The 13,296-nt window shown below is 36.9% G+C and overlaps 1 protein-coding gene across 1 annotated transcript in view; it reads left to right on the top strand.

Moving 5' to 3' along the window:
- Nucleotides 1–13,296, top strand: part of CSMD1 (CUB and Sushi multiple domains 1) — a 1,526,452-nt gene that overhangs the window by 1,343,913 nt on the left and 169,243 nt on the right. Inside the window, exons 44-49 of the mRNA XM_075202483.1 lie at nucleotides 897–1,042; nucleotides 2,248–2,328; nucleotides 5,151–5,264; nucleotides 9,242–9,430; nucleotides 9,926–10,072; nucleotides 13,016–13,204. Of these exons, the coding sequence (XP_075058584.1) occupies nucleotides 897–1,042; nucleotides 2,248–2,328; nucleotides 5,151–5,264; nucleotides 9,242–9,430; nucleotides 9,926–10,072; nucleotides 13,016–13,204 (866 nt within the window). The remainder of the gene's footprint in view (nucleotides 1–896; nucleotides 1,043–2,247; nucleotides 2,329–5,150; nucleotides 5,265–9,241; nucleotides 9,431–9,925; nucleotides 10,073–13,015; nucleotides 13,205–13,296) is intronic.

Here is a 13,296-nt window from a genome sequence, read left to right as displayed (position 1 = left end):
TATAATGCTAAGTAATAATAAATGTCATCACTTATATCTTTAGCAATTATTTTTTTAATTTATGAACCTGAAATAAATATTTGATATTGTATCTATTTCTTTAATCCTGAATTCAATGGACCATCAAAAGCATAAATGGACAACCCAAATTATGTATATATAATCCCTATTATAATAGCAATGATAACTGGAGGTGGAGCCCACTAACCTACCATTACCCTACATAGTACTACCTGCATTTTCACAGAAAGTATAAGGAATTTATTTTAAACCCTTTAATACTGTAAGAGCTATTGTAAAATAATATACTTCATTTTGGGATTTAGTACTAATCTTATGTAGTAGACTCAGGTGGTCAAAAAAAAGGCTTCTGATAAAGGAAGAAAAGGCTACAAGTTAAATGATTTCAAACATACCCTTGCTAATCTCTGATGTACTTGAGTACACATCACAAAAGGATGAGGATTCCATTAAAATTCAGACACTGCTACCTACGAAGGCCACATAAAAGGAATGTTTGATGCTGTCAAAGGTCTCCTGGGTAACAACATGGTTCTTTTTTATATTCCAATTGAGTAACAGCTGAAGAAAATAGAGAATGGTTTATAAAGGATACAGGTACAAGGTACATTGTATGATATTATGCTCATTCTTTATAAGTTGTCAAAATTTTCTGAAAATGCCTAAAACTGTTAGCAAGTTTGCAAAAGTTACATGATTTAAAAATCAAAATTATAATAAGATTTCACAGTATTACATTTATACTTATACATAAATGTACAATAATATCTATTTGTGTGTGTGTGTGTGTGTGTGTGTGTGTGTGTGTGTGTGTGTAATTACTACTATATTTATAATATTATTTACACCTTTTATGTTTTTTTCATCATCCACAGGGATGGAGTTGATCAGAATTCCCCCCATTTGGGTGTTTTCAGTGGCAATACAGCACTTGAAACAGCCTACAGCTCATCTAACCAAGTACTTATCAAGTTTCACAGTGATTTTTCAACTGGTGGATTATTCGTCCTTAATTTTCATGGTCAGTTTACCATACCAATGTCACAATATTACATTATCATTATGTAGAATTTACATGATGATAAGTAATTTAATTTCAATGTGCTTAATTTACCAAAACATTAAGGGGCATATGTTAAGTTGAATGCAAATTGCGTTTCTGGCATATAATGCATTTTTTTTACTTCTGGGCAAGCGCACAAAGCACTAGTACTGAATACAGTGGTGTGTGTGTGTCTGTGTGTCTGTGTGTGTGTGTGTGTGTGTGTGTGTATGCTCAAATGTCAAAGCTTATTATATGCCAGAACAGGTGCAGATTGAGATTTTTTTTATTTTTGTAGAAGGGGGGGAGGGGCAACAATTTAGTCCACGTCCTCTCTTTTCACTTTAATTGGTATGGGCTGTCTGCGGCCGCACACTATGTGCAGATCTGTAGACAGTCAGGTTTAGTGTACTGCATGGCCGCTCTGATTGTTTTTAAAATACAATTAAAGCGGCTGGGCGGGATCTATGTCTGCCGTCACAGACCTGAACATAGTGTGTGGTTGCAGGCAGCACACTCCTTCTGCGATGATCCTCCCTCCTCCGCCATTGGATCTGCCACTGTGCCTAAAACGCAATTTGCATTCAATTTAACTTGTGGTCCTAAGTCTAGTGATAATGGTGACCTTAGCTTAGCCTCATAAAGGATGGAGTTAAACTCAAAAAAAGGTGGGGGGACACATTTATTAAAAATATTAGAAATCATAGTGTTCAGAAAAGGCTGTCTGTGACTAAGCAAAATTCAGTTCTTGTATTTTACATCAGTATGAGAACATTCAATAGTTAGAATTTTTACATTTTTATTACCATATATATTTGCAACGTATTTAAATATACAGAGAGAAATCCCCCAGCACACCACTGTTAACCAGTAACAAAGCTCCTATTTCTACTTTTACATAAATATACAGAATTAGTAACACACATTTGCATGATAAGCCACCCGCCACTCCACGGCGCTTCTGCTAATAGGGTGGTCCTAACTCTATTCAGTGAGAGACCCTATTTTTGAGTCATACATATGTGTGTTTTTAAATTGAGAGCTAACTTACCAAGAGGTACCCAAAAACCTCCAAATGGCAGTATAGCACCAGGGCTCCCCATTAGCTACTGATGTCAGACATATTTAAACATGCCTACATTTCTGCTACTAATGTCTGGTTTGATATGTGTTTTTTCTTGCAGCATACCCACTTAAAAAATGTCAGGCCCCAACCGCTGTGTCAGAAGCAGATATAATCTCTGATGATGATGATTTTGAAATAGGTATTTCTTATGATTTTGTTTATCCTTCCTTTCCTCTTTTTCTGTTTTTTGCTCTTTGTTGACAAGTGATGTCATTTTACTTATCTGATGTCATCTGCCCTGGTGTTCAATTGTACATTTGTAACTAATTTAAAAACTATATAAGAAAAGAAATGTACTTAAGAAAATATAAGTAGTACTATACAGTTTGCTAATTATAGAACCCTGGGGCATTTCTTTGGGCAAATCTTGTGAAAATTGAGATTATCCCGAGAAGTTAAGGGCCCTTTTGTCTCCCATGTGCAGATTTGCAATCTCTACTGTTAATCACTGCACTCATTGTGCAAACAATAAACTATCAAACAGTTGAAAACCAATATGGACAAGCTGTAGATCATTAGTCCATATGAAAAACCAGACTGTGAGAAAAAGGCCATGCAGCAAAAATATGAGGTCTTTGCCTATAACTGCTCCATTTCCAAGGAGCGCAATGTGTTCCAAAGAATTAGTTGCTCCGGCCCTGAGACATTAAGTAAAGTAAGGCAAGAAAAAGGAGTAAATGTTCTCCAGGACAAACCATGTTGCAATGGAAGGGGGGCAAATTAATTTATTATTTTGCACATAAGATAAATACTGGCTGTTTTTTCATCTAGCATATAAATACTTGATAGCTTTATTTTTACACTGAAAATTAAAGTTGAACTAGGATATGCCCTACCCCAACTATAAATATGTGCATGCATTTTAAATTTACCTCCCCCTCCAATGCAACATGGTTTTGCCCAGATTCAAAGTTACTCCTTTTGTATGCTTTGCTCTCCTTAATGACTCAGGCCCTCCATGTCTGTAGTAGAGGCCTATTAAACACTACATTGCTGAGTTGAGTAGACACGACACAGAAGGAGGTAGTAGATGGTAGCTAGAGCAGCAGGATATTGTCCAAGTTAAAGGACAAAAGTCAGGACGGCTGAGATGTGTAGCGGGATCAATAAACAAGCAGATGTCATGGCTGGCAGAATATAATATAAATAAAAGTAAAACATGCTGGGTTCAGGGCTGGCAATATCTGGTAAACAGGCCAAGATCAGGACAGATAGAGGTCAATAGCAGATCCAAAAAACAGGCAATGATCAAAGGCAGGAGAAAACAGCAGAATGCAAAGTACGCTCTATGTCATATAACCAAGACAAAAGTATTCACAGCACACTATCTCATTATAATCTATCATTATTACAGGTGATAGACAGGAAGGGGTTTTCATTTAGTGACGGAACAATGATAGGGAGAGCCCTTTAAGTCCTAATAAACAGCACCTAAGATGGATCTCTGCTTGCAACAGACTAGACACTGGCAGCAGGGATAGAAGAATGCTGCTCACCAGTGCTTTGACACCAGCTGGAAGTGAGTCCTATTAATAATAGGATGCCAGTTGCCATTGCCAGGTCTTGTCAAGAAAACCAAACCTGTAATTTCCTTGGCATACCATTCTAAGGGGACGTAAGCAGTTGGAAAACCAGTATACACTATTGAGCAAAACATGCAATAAAAATTTGCCATTGGAAATTAAGCATTTTCTCAAATTGTTTTTCTTTTTAAGGGGGCATATAATTATTTAATATTTACATAAGTTAATATCAAGGGATGGTGGGAGTTAATATAGTTAATATATTTTGGGTGATTTGTTAATTACAGGAAATGTACAAAAAAGTGTGCTGTTTTTTGTTGCATTGTAAAAGTTTATATTTACACAGGCTGAAAACACAAATACTGTAAATCCTTACAAAAAGTTACACATGCAGAATTACCCAGCATAAATATACTACATGGGCAAAAGTATGTGGACACCCAAACACCACATCCATATGTGTTTTTTGGACTTCTCATTCCAAAACCATGGACATTAATATGGAGTTGGTCACCTCTTTGCTGCTATAACTGCCTCTACTAGTCTGGGAAGGCTTTCCACTAGATTGTGTAACATGGCTGTGGGGATTTGCATCCATTCAGCCACAAGAGCATTAGTTAGGTCAGGTACTAATGGTGTGTGATAATGTCGGGCTTGCAAAAGGCGTTCCAATTCATCCCAAAAGTGTTTGATGATGGTCAGGTCAATGCTCTGTGCAGGCCAGCTAAGTTCTTCCACGCCAAACTTGGGAAAACATTTTTTGATAGACCTCATTTTATGCATGGGGCCATTGTTAATTAAACAGGAAAGGGCCTTCCCCAAACTGTTGCCACAAAGTTGGAAGCACCTAATTCTCTAGAATGCCATTGTATGCTGTAGTATTAAGATTTCTCTTTACTGGAACTGAGGGGCCCAGGCCAAAATCTGAAAAACAACCCCATACCTTAATTCAGTATAACCCATTCTACTGCGATTGTTTGATAATGCTATGCTTGATTTTGTGCACCTGTTAGCCATGCCAAACACCATAATTAGAAGGAGTGTCAACATGCTTTTGATCACGTAGTTTATGTGTACATGGAGAAAAGAAAACAATTTATATATAATTTTTTTTTTTTACAAGAGAAGCGGTTATATTTCTATAATTTTCATATAATAAAATTGGTGTTACATGTGTGATCACATGTCATTAGCACTCATTTCTGCGTCAATGTAAAAAATGCCGTCAATGAAAAAAATCCGCTAACCAATTATGTTCACTATTTCTATGAATAGTTACTCTTATTGATTCCCCTTTAACTTTTTTAGTTATTTAAGCTTATATGTCATTGTATGGTAGCTTTTTTTGGAATAGCTTAAATATGTTGTGTGTTATGCTGTTTTTTTTTATATACACTGATACTAAAATTAAATACTTGTACTTGTGAATTTGTTTCAGGGGACTTTGTAAAATACAAGTGCCATCCAGGATTCACCTTAAAAGGAAATGACATATTAACCTGTAAACTGATTACCCAGCTTCAGTTTGAAGGCTCATTACCAACATGTGAAGGTAAATGTATTATTTGACAATGATTCTTTTATGAGTTTTTGGACTGGTAAATGTAATTATGTCCAAATTTTGAAAATAAGTGCATACAGGAAGTTCATCAGTACCCCTTAGTTACAGAATAAAGTTGCCTTATCTTGGTAATAATTCCTGTAAGCCACCTAAGCAGTGGTATTCCCACCTTTATTGAAGTTATAACTTTTTATTAATGTGCAGAATTGTAGTTGCTGGATATGATAGGTGCTCACCTCTCTGTTGCCAGAACTACATTTGCTTTCTTTCAAGAATTCTTGGCTACAGCAAGATCCACCTCACAGTCACTAATTACAAAACATTGACAATTTGGAGATAATTGAGGGAAGAAGAAGTATTTTTTCCATCTCCCTTTCTTCCTTAAACTTGGTCGATCTATGTGTAACTTTGTTTTTCCTCATGTAGAGTCTGTATAAAGAGCTCAGTCATACAGTAGGAGTACTGGGTAAAGCATGAAGGTATATGAAATGGGGGTGGCCGTACAGGTACATCTTCAGACATATGGAATAGAGCAATCCATTCACCCATGACATAGAGGTGAAAGCTGCACAGATAGATCAATAATGAGATGTCAAACACAAGTTAAAAAGGCTGGAAATCGTTTCATATACTTTTATAGATGTTTATTTTAAACAAAATATTATACCATAATATTTAAACCTTGCAGGTAACCATTGCCGTTCACATTCAAATACTAAAAGTTGGTAGTAATCATTAACTGTAAAGTAGATAAGACATAGGAAGAGACCAATGACTATCTTAAAAGGATCAAGTGAAAGTCAACCCAGAAAAATTAGATATTTAAGAACTTAATGAGCTCATTGTCATGGGCATAAGTCAATTATCACAGAGGAAGAACACCATCACTATGCGATATCCACTTCTTTGAGTTTTTATGGCTGCTTAAGTCACTTTCCCCACTAAAAGCAATAAAAAAAATAGCAAATTACAGTGTTAAAAATTAGGCATTGTATTGTAGCTTACTACTTTTAACTTCATGGTGACAGCTTGTTATATGGTGGTATTTTTTGTGTTCTATATTCTGCATAATATATTCGGCATCAATAACAAACCTCAGCTTAAAAGCTTACTTATACTTACTTATATGAACCCCATTCATACTGCACCAAAAACCCGGGTTTTTGCAGAGGCACGCTGAAAAACCCGGGTCTTGGTGCAGTATGAATAGTCCAACCACAAAATCCCGGGTCTAAAATCCCGGGACTTAGACCCAGGATTTTGATAGGGGTAATTCCCGTGTTGGACCCCGCTAGCCGCCTGCAGTATGAATGGTGCAACCCGTGTAATTCCCGGGTCTCACCATTCATACTGTAAAAAAAAAAAAATTGTTGCAGGCTGTCAGGGGGACCTCTGGGTACTAAAATGACGTCATTTCTAATGGACTAGAAGTACCCAGAGGTCCCCCTGACAGCCTGCAACGCACCGGAGACACCGCTGGCTGAAAATAAGTTAAGTAAACATTTCTTATGTATTTTTTTTTTATTAAAATCTTTTTTAACACTTTTTTTTTTCTAAAACCTGGGTCGGGCAGGTGCAGTATGAACCTGCCCGACCTCGGAATCTTGTTATCTTTACTGCCCTGTGCCCCGGCAATATCCCAGGTTAACAACCCGGGCTATTGCCAGGGCGGCAGTATGAAAGTGGTATTACAGGAATAATGTTAGATATATGATAGTTAAATTTTTTACATCTTATTTTTATAACAAATGTTGTCATTTCTACCTTTTTGCTGCCAAAACACTCTAATTTGAGGTTCTGACAAATTAGTTACATTATATTTAAACAATATGCTGAAAAAATAGAATAACCAGAATCCATTTGTGTAATAAATGTTATTAGTCTAGCAGTGATCTCTGCATGCATTATATATGTAATGCTGAATATACAGTCTGTAAATAATTTAATACATACAAAATTCCATCTGTTTTATTTTTAGCAACTTCCTGATAGTAACAATAATTATGTTTTTGTCATTGATCATTCAGTTAAGGGAAGTGCTAAAGTTTATTGTCTGCGGCTTGGCAAAAAGGTCTATAATTAAACTACCCAACAGAAAGGATCCATTGTGAAAATTGGAAGCATTCCTAGATTCTGTTATGCTGAATAACATGTCTGTTTTTACTACCTTTTACTTTGAAATATAATTTGGTCATAAAGGGGCAAGGCAGCTTGGAAGACATAAATGGTTTTATCAAAAAGCTGTGTGTGTTTTATTTAGCCACAATAAATTGCTTTCTTACATATGTATTGGACATTTTTCTATATAGGAAAGAGCTGTAGGATTTTGGTCCTCACAGGTGTCTATTTTATTTGGTAGTGTAACTCAACTGTAAAGAAATAATAATATTTGGTTAGGTGGTGCCACTATTATATATGTCAACAGATTTCAGGGGGTGAGTGTGGGAGATCACGTTTACTACCTGTAGCATATTTATGTGTCTAAAGCACACATACAGCAAATCATTCGGACTGGTTTATTTGATGCAGTTATTATGATTAATATAATATATAGGGAATAATATACAAGGGCTTTTTCCATAATTGGTGCACCATGCCTAAAATAAACTAAAAGACATTTAAAAAATAAACCAGTCTTTTCACACAATGACCCACGTATTCCCATCCTCATGTAATAACTAACAGTGCTCATCACAGTGTCTATACACATACACTGTGTGTATGACAATCACTAAGCACTGTCAAATATTTACTTACTTTTCTTTCTGGCTTTCCAAGTATTGCGGATAATGGGTTTCCAGATAAGAGATCCCAATACCTGTGACTGTGAAAAAAATAAATGTAAATCTGTTTCAGACAGAGGATTTTCTAGCACATATGAGATTGAGGAGGTAAAAAAATACATTGCACATTATTTAATATAGACAATAATAAATATATATGTATGTATGTATGTATGTATGTATGTATGTATGTATGTATGTATGCATGCAAGTATGTACGTGTGTGTATGTATGTGTGTGTATATATTCCACAGGCTAACAGTGTTTAATAATGTCATGACCAGCAAGGTTTGAGCCAATGATCTCCAGCAACACAAGAGAACAGTGCCACCATTGTTTGGTGATTTTTCTAGAGACGGAGAGTGACAGAAAAAATACTTTACTAGTGCAAAGCATGGTTAATGATATTTATCTGTTATTGGAAAATAATTTAAGACTATTACCATCTAAAATATACTGTAGTATGAGCAATATTTGGAATAATATTGGACTGGGCCAACCAGGAAATGTAGACAGAAGCGCCAGTAATACTACTTTGTTTTGTATACCTGCATTTTATACTCGAAATGGATGATAACATTCATCCACAAATTTGTAGAACATTTGGGTTCTTCAAGATAAAATAAAGTCAATTTTCTATGCTCTTCTACTAGGAAATTTCAAATGACAGGCATACAAGAGAGGCCACTTTGAGTTGACGTATAAACTGATCTATTCCTGGTAATGTCAGTTGTGAGTCCATCTCTTTAGAACAAAAGCTGTCATAAGTTTGTTTCAGGTGGATTACAGTATGTACCTTTATGTTGTATGTTTCGAGCTACTGTTTCACGAAGTGCTAACACAGTTTTCCATTTTTAGCAGCAATGTTCCTCACAGTCTAATAACTGGATAATTTATGGCATAAATTTCCATTTCAGAATCTGTAGTGAATTTATGTGTACTCTTATCATGGAATGTGAATAGCATACAAATCTGGAAGGCTTTACTGATGCTTGTTGACCTCTGCGTGAATTCTGCATGTTATGTTATTTACTTTTCATTAAACTGTATGGTCCAGGCTTTACGGACAAATGTAAGGTAATTCAAAACTACAATATTATGAGCAGCATTTGAGTGGATTGTCCATTTGACTCTGTAGTTTCTTATATTTAAAAGTAAGGTAATGTTTGGATTTATCTCTTGCAGCACAATGCCCAGCAAATGAAATGCGTCTAGAGTCATCCGGGGTGATTCTCAGTCCTGGATATCCCTTAAATTATCCTAATTCTCAAACATGTTCATGGAGCATTAGGGTTGAACCAAGTTACAATATATCAATTTTTGTGGATACATTTCAAAGTGAAAAACAATTTGATGAACTTGAAATATTTGATGGTAAGAAAATGAACTATTAATAGGCACACGCATTACTGCTAAACTGTGTAATTGCAGCTGATTTTAAAGCTTTTGTCAATTACATGCTTGCTCGCTACATTAACCATGATAGAGTTTAATATTATGTTTTAGCTAGTTTCGCCAAAAAACTTTGAAAGCCCAAAATAAAATATTTATAAATATGCATATACAGATTTTTGTTTTCTAAAATGTTCATTACATATATTATATAATCATATTAGAATTATACAAAATATCATTGTATATAGTATTAAAAATGATCATAACGTCCATAAAAAATGTGTAATGTTGTTACTCCTATGTAACTAAGCAGTTCAAAACATGACGGCTAATATTGTAAAAGTTTTAATTAGTTTTAATATTCAATTTGTACATTTCTTTTGCACAAAAAATACAAATGTACTTTTTTTCAGAAAGCCTGTGAGAAAAGTAAATGCATTCAGTGATTTTCTTATTCTGTACTGTTTTTTAAAGGGCCATCTGGACAAAGCTCACTTATTGTGGCTCTAAGTGGCAATTTAACAGGGCAACAAAATTTTACAAGCAAAGGCAATAATGTTTATCTTCGATGGTCAACAGATCATGCTACAAGTAAAAAAGGTTTCAAGATCCGTTATTCAGGTTTGTAAACATACATAGTGGATATTTTTGCATTTTGATAATACTCCAGTGTATTAAGTATATACTGTTTCTATGATCTGCAAGGTGTTTCATGCTTACCATTTAAAGACAAGGTTTATTCCATTAAAACATGTGTTCAAGTTTGATTAAAAAATCTTCCAGGTCAAACAGAAGTTTAAAAGAAAAATCAAAAAGGGTAAGAAAGAAATATGTAATATGTGATTTGCAAAATAGAATTTTACCCATGTATAATAAAACTTTATGTAGGGTCTATGTCCCTCTGATCAGGTCCTTTGCCATTGAGCAATGGTCATTAGCTACATTCCTGCTGCAGGTCTAAGTTAGCTCATGTACTGCATGTCAAATGTAGTTCAAGCTCAGGACTATACTGGTTGGAGAAAACACTATTCAGCAAAAGATAGTAGTAATAGTTAAAACTGTCGTAGCTGTGTCTCCTGTCATAATGAAAGATTTCTACAGCCTTGACTTTACAGATTTAGATATTAAACTTATAAACCAGACCTAAAATTTACAAGATGGGGAAACATGGATGCCTATCATTGTGGCCTCAGGGCAATATATGAGGTTAACAGAAAAGGTAGACTGAAGAAAGACAGGGCCTTGCTCATCATATGAAGCGTGAAACTCTTGTATAGTGCTCCTCTCATCCCTTGTCTAATCTACAAAGACATTTGTATTGTTGTGATGTAATTTATTAAACATACTCAGATAGCATTAATAGAATAATAGATTTACCAACAAGGTTGATTACATAATCTAGACTCTTACTTAATTCTCGAGGCTTCTACATAAGTCCCCACTCCCCCTCTACTAGTGGAACAGTGGGATACTTGCCTTCAAGTCCTGTACTTTACCAGAAACGCTCACCCGCTTCCCCTTCCTTCCTATCCATCCACCAGTGGCCACTACATGTATTCTACAGTCAGCAAAAATTGAGAAATGTGAAGCACAACAAGACTGAAATTTTCCTTTAATTTGCTTAATGTTTGTTCCTTTCAAAACCTGCTGCCTGAGACCGCTGTCTCAGTCTGCCTCTGTGGGAACACCACTGATTTTCTGCCAATGGTCTAGTACATCTGTCACGGTTTGGTATTCTGGACTCTTGAATCCACCCAACAGATGTTATCCCTAGCGGGGCGCGGAGTCTAACGGACGAATGGTCTTCACCAGTGGTCACCGCAAGGTGACTTGGGTTTAGCGGCGTTCGCCCGCAGGTCACGGTACCCACCAGGGGTGTTGGGCAGAGTTCTGGGGAAATGATAATGACTGATGTAATGTAGGCTCACTGGTAATGTCAGTTCTATACCCAGACAGCGGATAAACAACAGATGCAGGATAAAAGTACAATCAGCGATTTAATGATGATTGGATGACCAACAGGAGAGTCTCAGTATATTGATACAAGAAACATAGAAACAAGGTGAACAGAACCACCGGCAGTATTGTATGAATGAATACAATAGTGATCTAACCGATAAATTCAAATATGGCAATAGCATGAACAGACCAGCAACACAGTAGATATGGAAATGCAGCAGGTATACGGGACCACAATAAGGCAGCACCACATCGGAGGTACAGGTAACAGTCCAGGCAGCAATGTAGTTACAATAGGTGCAGCAAGAGTGGGTTACCCTGTGATGCCATATATGCTTAGATGAAAATAGGGACAGTTCAGCCAGTGGAAGTAGATAGAACAAGCAGCTTAGATGATATGACCTGTAATGTCACTGAGCCACAAAGGCGAATGCGAAGTAGAAGAGACTTGAGTGATGCAGTCCGGAGTGATAACACAATAGGGAAAGATGTAACTTGAGCAGAACGGCCCGTGTAGCAGCAGCACAATGAAGATCAATGTAGCTTAAGTTATCCAGCCCGTGGAACAGCAACACAGCGGAGACAGGTGCAGCTTGAGCGGTATAGCCCGTGGAACAGCAACACAGTGGAGACAGGTGCAGCTTGAGCGGTATAGCCTGTGGAACAGCAACACAGCGGAGAAAGGTGCAGCTTGAGCGGTATAGCCCATGGAACAGCGACACAGTGGAGACAGGTGCAGCTTGAGCGGTATAGCCCGTGGAACAGCAACACAGCGGAGACAGGTGCAGCTTGAGCGGTATAGCTCGTGGAACAGCAACACACAGAAGAGGCACTGACAATCCAGGAGGAGACTCACAGAATAGGTAGGAACCTAATCAGACAGGTAATATGATCAACAGGCCCAGAGGAAAGGGAGGAGTTGCCTTTTCAAATTTAGAGCCAGAACCAGGAACCAATAGGAATTTTGCCAGCAACAGACAGGTGTTCAGTCTGCACATGTGCAGATCAAGACTAAGGGTTTGGGAACTGCTAATGAGGCACAGGTGAGTGTCTTAGTCTTTGCTTATGAAAGCCGAATAAGCGCCGTGTGACAACATCCTTCTAGTTGCCTGCTGGTAATATGTGTACATCAACTACAACCATGGTGCTGTTCAAGCCAACTCAGTCCCAGGGACTTGTACATTGATGGATAAGCAGAGGCAGGGTTTCCACAATCCTTGAGTTATCACTGTTATATTCATAAGGTAGTTATTTCATTCATTGGGTCGTGAGTTTGATTAACGACCATGGCCTTATCTGTGAGGAGTTTGTATGTTCTCTCCATGTTTACGTGGGTTTCCTCCAGGTGCTCCGGTTTCTTCCCACACTTCAAAAATGTACTAGTAGGTTAATTGACTGCTATTAAATTGACCTTAGTCTCTCTCGGCCTGTGTGTGTGTGTATGTTAGGGAATTTAGGCTGTAAGCTCCAATAGGGCAGGGACTTATGTGAGTGAATTCTCTTTACAGCGCTGTGGGATTAGTGACGCTATATAAATACCTGATGATGATGATAATGATGATCCTTTTTTTTTATAAGTGATCAATATTTTTTGCTTTTTTACAGCTTCCTATTGCAGTTTGAACACAGTGATAAATAATGGTGACATTTTGAACAAAACAGGAGTAGAACTTGGATCGAGAGTTTATTACTTTTGCAAGCTAGGATACCAAATGATTGGGAACAGTAATACAACATGCATTAGAAAACCTAACGGAATGTATGAATGGGCTTCACCAGCACCAATATGTAAGGGTAAGTCATATGTTTATGATACAATCTGTGTACTAATAGAGCATAAATAGATCACACCAGAGACAAATTTTCAAGAAAAACACACAGCATAC

Source organism: Mixophyes fleayi, chromosome 3 (assembly GCF_038048845.1).
Source record: "Mixophyes fleayi isolate aMixFle1 chromosome 3, aMixFle1.hap1, whole genome shotgun sequence".
Taxonomy (NCBI): Eukaryota; Metazoa; Chordata; class Amphibia; order Anura; family Limnodynastidae; genus Mixophyes; species Mixophyes fleayi.
Note: the sequence above shows the minus strand (reverse complement) of the source record. Positions and strands in the feature narration are given on the sequence as shown.